At 45.4% G+C, this 6,952-nt stretch overlaps 2 protein-coding genes across 2 annotated transcripts; both read right to left on the bottom strand.

Annotated features, from left to right (window-relative positions):
• Positions 1-460: 460 nt before the first annotated feature.
• LOC147979999 (phospholipase A1-II 1) lies at positions 461-2,419 on the bottom strand. The gene is made up of 2 exons (XM_087547312.1): positions 1,818-2,419; positions 461-1,278 (listed from the first exon to the last, which is right to left on the bottom strand). Exons 1-2 carry the CDS (start codon positions 2,415-2,417, stop codon positions 694-696), a joined length of 1,185 nt encoding a protein of 394 aa, XP_087403438.1. The 5' UTR covers positions 2,418-2,419; the 3' UTR covers positions 461-693.
• Positions 2,420-4,628: 2,209 nt separating this feature from the next.
• MEF1 (mitochondrial RNAediting factor 1) lies at positions 4,629-6,486 on the bottom strand. The gene has a single exon (XM_048707861.2). It carries the CDS (start codon positions 6,425-6,427, stop codon positions 4,631-4,633), a length of 1,797 nt encoding a protein of 598 aa, XP_048563818.1. The 5' UTR covers positions 6,428-6,486; the 3' UTR covers positions 4,629-4,630.
• Positions 6,487-6,952: the final 466 nt, after the last annotated feature.

The following is a 6,952-nucleotide window of genomic DNA, read 5'->3' as shown; positions in this document are numbered from 1 at the left end:
AAGTCCCGTGAGTAAGACCCCGTGCATTAATTTCTCCTAAAACATTCATTTCTTTTGTCATCCCTCCTCACCCCACACCGCCTTCCGTTTTGCCGATTTTTTCCAACGGTTTTACTTGAAAATCACCTCACTTATTGGCTTACCAAATTTACTTTGGTAAATCAATAAGTACTGATTTAATTAGCAGCTAAGTCCATTTTCGGACATATACATTCATACTAAAACGACAGATAAATCACGGTGATTATGTACAAAATATTTGTGGCCTCATTGCATTGCACGTGCAATTATCTAGTGGATTATCAGATAATGAGTAAAACACCTTTGATACCGGGAAAATTGATACACCTAACATGCGACTATGTGCATGTTACTTGTTATTAGGAAATAATCAAATAATGCACAAAGCACACAAGTTCCTTAACGTTGTTCATGCAGGGAAATGTCACACAGGCACAGCTAAACAAATTTAAGACTTTATTACAGCAAGATCGAACAGAGTTCTTTAAACTCACTGGTCCCGAAAGCAAATAACTTCACTGAAAAATATGAGTTGGAACATAACAGGATGCATTTCTTTACTCTCAAACAGTTAAAAGAAGACATGCAGAATATTTCCCATGTTCTAAAGGAAAGCTCGTTGGTTGCAACTTGTTGCCCAGCTGTCGCACTGAATTGCATCACGTAAAAGGATCAGTCATCATCATCCTCATGGTCGGCCAGATGCCACCGACCATCCTTGCCTTTCACCATACCTTTGTTCTGAACCACCCACCAAGACGGTGGGATCGAATACTCCTTCTTCAGTGCATCTTCGTGTTTATTCACCAACGCGATGTCCCGATCAACCTCCAACTCAAACCCTCCGTTGCTCCCTTGCGTCCCGGCAACCCCATGCATGTAACACTCCATATCATGCCATGTTAAGGGGTTCCCAGGGCTCTTGATGTAGGGTGATTCCCCTGTGTCGATCATGAGCTCCGTGCCGGCGTCGCTGTATCCCAGCTTTGGCCAGTTTGGGACCACGTCAGGGGAGTTCCGGACACGGAGCAACCTCAGATCTTCTGCACTGTCAAATGCTTTCTGGAAGTCGGAGTTGCCCACTCTGGGGCTACCAAACACGAAGGCCGAGACCGGGCAGGTCTTGTTGTAGCCGTTGGAGACAATGTCGGTAGCACTAATGGTTGCAAGAGCGGCCCCAAGGCTGTGACCTGTTATGGTGATGCTGGTCTCCTCTTGCTTGTACAGATCCTGCAGCCTTTCAACTTCATCCAACACCTGATGCAAGCTTGTTAAATAGTTTGACCGAAGGCCACGTCAAATATGCATGACTAGTAAGAGGCACAATTCAACATCTACTTGATTAAATAAATACCATGGCCCCAGTAATCCAAACTGTCTTAAAGTGCACGTTGTGCTGTGCCATGATTGTCTTTATGCAAGCTAAACTTTAGATGGATAATAAGGGGAATCACTCCCCGCCTAAAAACAATCATGATGTTTTCGTAGTGCAGTAAGGCTGAACACGGAAACACCAACGACTCGCTGGTGTAAAACAGGAAGCAAGACTTGCTTTCCCGACAGACTAATATGCATGTCTTTTGTTTCCTTTTCTTTTGCTTCACTTCAAATGGAAGAAAACTGAAACTTCAAGCACATGCATCATTACAAACTATACACTGATTAGATCATGGGGTTTAACACGCACAAAGATCAACTATATCCTAATTTAGAGGTTTGTGCTTCAGAACATGAGGCAATCTATAATACTGATTCTGGTGATATACTAATGCTGAATCAAGAATAACAAGAATTACCTGATATCGTGCACTCTGTTTATTGTACCGAGACCCTGGGTCAGTACTCGTGTAGACGGACAACCATCCTCCATGAACACGGGGGTCATGGGCACTGCCTGGTCGTACTATTTCTGAAGCAGGCACCAAGGAAATATCAAGGTCATCCATCCACTCTAGCACCCGTATTGTCCCACGCCATGCCACCACCACATCCCGCCTCCCGAGCACTTCCTTACCCTCGTCGGTGGCCACAGCAACAAACCCCATCCAATTTGATTGCTTGCTCCATGCGGCCTTTGACAGCGGCTTTATCATGAAATCATCCGGCAAGCTCACCGTACACATTGCATATATAAACTTCGTAATCTCATATAGATTAGGGTTTGATACATCTACCCTGCTGAGGAAGTCCTTGCGTCTGAAGAGGCAAGACCCAGCGTACCTTGACCTTCTCTCTCTGTTGAGCCCAGTGTATGCTGCCTGTGAGAGCTCACCATAGTTGATGATATTCTTCCGGAGGTCGACGTCAAGAGGATCAAGTAGCCCCTTCCAGTAATTCGCACCGTTGAGTTCTCTCCATCTTCTGGCGATATTTCCAAACCCTCTTAGAGAACTCATATTTGACAGGAAATGCTTCTGTTTGTGTTGCTTACAAGAGCCCACAACTTAAACCTTTTGTATATATATAGGACATGCTAGACTGCTGGCTTCCCCATGAAACCTGCAGGCTGCAGTTTGATATGCGTGTTGAAGATGAGCTCCCCTGTCACTCTCTAACCCTACCAAATCTCTCACCCACCTGGCAACCATTCATCCTGTATTTCAAAGCATAGAGAAGCTTGCAAGGATCAACTAAGGACCCAAAGATAATTCTATCATTCTATTCATACCAACTGGCACTAGCCCGAACAAGTAGGGAAGACAAATAACGTGCAACACACCATATCTTTGTGTGGTTCAAAAGAGAGGGGTTCACCAATCATCATTTGGGACCAGCAATGAACAGTGTCTTCTGCCCAAAATTTTACTCTGACCAATAACACCAGTGATTGTGTACACAATCAGTCTGCAAGACATTTTCCAAACGAAATGCATCCATCAAATCATGCCAACTAACCAAAAGATTCGATATTAAAACCCGTACTACCCATGATTAATAAATATATATATGATACCTAGTTCCTTTACAGAAGAATTACAGATAGTGACACTGGCCATACAATAATTGAAACTTATGTTTAGAAAGACATAACCACCAGTGTAGGATCCAACCATCATTTCCCTGTTATTGAGAGCATGCTTCCCGGAAAGTTGCTGTATGAAAAAGATGGCAAACCACATTAATCAGGTAAGAAAATTGCAAAAATAAGGTGAGCTTAGCAGTAAATCTATTCCACCTAAAGATTCCCTCCATTTTAGGTTAAGACAGGTCTAGATGGCTCAAGGTTTTTCAATTCTAGAAGTTTTCTTATCTGTATACAGCCCAGCATCTGCCTATCACTTCGAAAGTACAATCTATTAAGGTAGTAAGAACTTACTACCAAGTCTTGGCCTACTAATTCCCAGCAGCCAATAGCAACATTTAATCACGTATAAGCTCACATTATGTAACAGATATGTAAATAAAGAAATTAAGAATTTCTTAACTTGATCAAACTAAGTTTTGGTTCTATGATCAGACAAGGAAAATGATTTAGCACCACATAAAGAGTAAATTCAAATTTACTGAGGAAATAGGATCAATAGAGCATCATAAAACATTTTATATAGTAGCCCCCCCCCCCCCCCTCCCTCCCTCCCTCCCCTACTGTTTTTCAGTTTAAAAAGTATATCATTCCACAGTGTTAGGTACGATCATATCATGAAAACGTAAAGAAATTATACTCTACCATGCTGCATCACTTTCGTTGGATCACTCAAACTAGTCCAAAGAAAAAAATTGGGTAGCTTGTTAAATACCTCAGTCATTCTTCTGTGCAGAAGGAAGTGGCGTCAAATCATTGAACTGAGGTTGACCATAAGGATATCCTGTTGAAGGACCTGTCTCACAAGAGCATGTCTAAGCCCAGCAGTTTCAGTATACAGATACAGGTGACAACATCCAATCCAAAGAAATCAATCTTTTGCAGTTTCGGTGAAACCGGAGAAGCAGCTCTTTTAGGACTTGCAGGGCATTGGAATGAAAGTGTGCATACTAAATGCAGATTATCAGACAAGCCCAAGAAAAAGGCATGCACACATGGGTCTGCCAAAGCATGAAGCGGTCGATTTCACAACAGTGGAGAGATATGCACAATAGTGTGTTTAGTGGCCCATTTTGATCTTCTCCCAGATAAAATGGAATAAACAAGTGCAACTAAATGTTCGATCGCTCTGTGAGGGGCTATGGTTACACTCATGTGAAAGCAATATGCACCACAGTATGATGCCATAACTCATAAGATAATATCATGAGTTCTTCTCTAACTAGTCAACAAAAAATGCTATGTTCAAGTGGATCCATGGTACATTGTATGAATACTGTAAATAAGAAGGCCACAGAGTCATGTTGACCCTGAATAATAGCAGCACTATGTGGCAATCTTCCATATCAAAGAATTGTTTCATCCTAAGTGACCAGACTTATTGCAAAATTTCCAAGCAGCCCTAAAATTGAATCCATCACCTCACTATTATGCCAAAATAAACTTTATGACTCGTATCAGCTTCTGAGTTCACATAGATCCATTTATCAAAGAAATGTACTTTAAGTGAAAGACCCAATCGATGAATCCATGTGAGCCAAACTGCCCAATAAGGACAATAGGAAAGAGAATGGTGTAGATCTAAGATCACCAGAAATCCCCACAAGAGCACAACCCATCTTCAAACCGGTGGAATCGACGGTTATCCCTGAGAACCACAACTCTTCCTGTACACTTACTGAGGTACTTAACTGCATTGTGACAATCATCACACACTCTTAAGTTCTTCATAACTCGGATTGGCACACCTTCCGGAACAATCAAGAGCCCTAACCCTATTGCTAGCCTTTCGCTGTGATACCCCAGTGATGCGCACTTCTCATCTCTGTCCACATCCTTAACTACTGCACTAGTGTCTGCCACATAACCAGCTGCCGCCATTTTCTTACCAACTTTCTCCAGCACATTATAAATTTCGCTGCTTCTTGGATGTCTCCTGCAGTTTGAAACAAAGGTATGCACCTCTCCTGCAGCCTCAAGCCAGCTAAGACCAGTCTCTTTCCGTATACCTGCATCACGCATTGCCTTCCTTGCAAGTGCTGCATCGACATGCCTTCCTGCAGCTGCATACGTGCTTGACAAGAGCATGTGTGCACCAGAGCTGCGAGACCCTGTCTCAAACAGTCTCTTTGCAGCAATTGCCGCAGTGTCTGCATCCTTGAACATGCGACATGCCATTAGGAGTGCACCCCAAACAGAGTCAGGTGGTTCCATGGGCATTGACTCAATAAGGTCCAGTGCTTCAGTTATACGTCCTACACGACCAAGTAGGTCAACCATTGCAGCATAATGTTCAACCTGCGGTTCAATTCTATATTCTTTCATGAGGGAAAAATATCGCTTCCCCTCATCGACAAGACCAGCGTGGCTACATGCTGTGAGTAAACACAGGAAGGTAATGAAGTTAGGACGGAACCCGGCATTCTGCATCTTTGTGAAACGTTCAAATGCTGTGGAAGTATGGCCATGCTGTGCAGATGCAATGAGCACTGCGTTCCAAATCCCAAGGTTTCTCTCAGGTGCTGCACTAAACACCTGGTAAGCACAATCCACAAGGCCACACTTGGAGTAGAGAGAAACAAGCGAGCTGCCCACAAACGGTGATGCATCAAGTGCTGTCTTTATAGACCGGGCATGCACCTGTGCCCCAAGCTCAAAGAGTGTGGCTGCAGCACACACACGGACAATGCACGAAACTGTGAAGTCATTGACCTGCACAGCCTCCTCCAGTGCCGAGCGGAAGATGCAGAGTGCTGCAGGGTGCATCCCAGCATCCGCGTAGCCACCAATGAGGGCAGACCACGAGACCACATTCCGCTCCGGCATTTCGTCGAACACCCGGCGGGCGTCCGCAAGGTTCCCGCACTTGGCATACATGTCAAGAACCGCCGACCCCACGAACACGTCGCCCGCGAACGGCGTCTTGGAGGCGAGGCCATGGAGAGCATGCGGGGCAAGCGGAGGGCGCGAGGAGTCTGCGGCAGCTGCGACGGCCTTGGCGGCGGGGGGGATGGAGCGGTCGGTGGCGGGGACCCCGGCCGCGAGCATGCGGCGGAAGGCGTCAAAGGCTGCCTCCGGGAGGCCGTTCTGGGCGAAGGAGGATATGAGGGAGGACCATGCGGCGGGGGAGGGGGCAGCGGGGAGGTCGAGGAAGGCGCGGAGGGAAAGCTCGGGGAGCGAGCAGCGGGCGTAGAAGGTGAGGAGGTGGTGGGCGAGCAGCGCGTGCGAGGAGGCGACGGCGGGGAGATGGCCGCCCTTGAGAAGGTGGCCATGGAGCTGCTGGCCCTTGGGAAGCGCGCGGGCGGCTGAGAGCGCGACTAGGAGGTCGGCCAGCGTGCGCGCGCAGGCGGGAGCCACGGCGAGCGGCGGCAACGGCGGGGTCATATGGCTCGAGTTCGCGACTTAACTGCCGCCGCTTGAACTTTTTGTGTCTACGTACTAGGCTGCGAGGACGGAAAGGGTAGTGCTGGCATGACGCCGGCATCTTTTTCTTTAGAGGGACGGCATTGCCATTGTTTACAAAAAATGTAAAGACTATTTATTTAGAGGGGGAATAAGTTTAACTGTTTAAGTCCCTCTGTTTTTATTTACTGCTCTTATTAGCTTGACCTGAATCAAACTTTATAAAGCTTGACTAAGTTTATCAAAAATAATCTCAACTTTCACAAAAGAAATACACTCCCTCTATAGACAAATATAATACCATTTAGATCGCTATAGTATTATAGTAGTACATATGTCTATGCGATTGCAACTAGAAAGATAATTAACATGTCCGTAGTAGCAATGTGGCATAACAATATCCGAACGGTGCCACCCAACAATGGCAGCAAGACGCACGCTACCATAAATGCATATAAATCATACATTAAAAATCATCATGTATGATATTTTTGATACGATTTTTGT

Source organism: Triticum urartu, chromosome 3A (genome assembly GCF_056163025.1).
Source record: "Triticum urartu cultivar PI428250 chromosome 3A, HENAU_Tu73, whole genome shotgun sequence".
In the NCBI taxonomy this organism is placed as follows: Eukaryota; Viridiplantae; Streptophyta; class Magnoliopsida; order Poales; family Poaceae; genus Triticum; species Triticum urartu.
The sequence above is the reverse complement of the archived record's forward strand: the minus strand, read 5'-3'. Positions and strand labels throughout refer to the sequence as shown.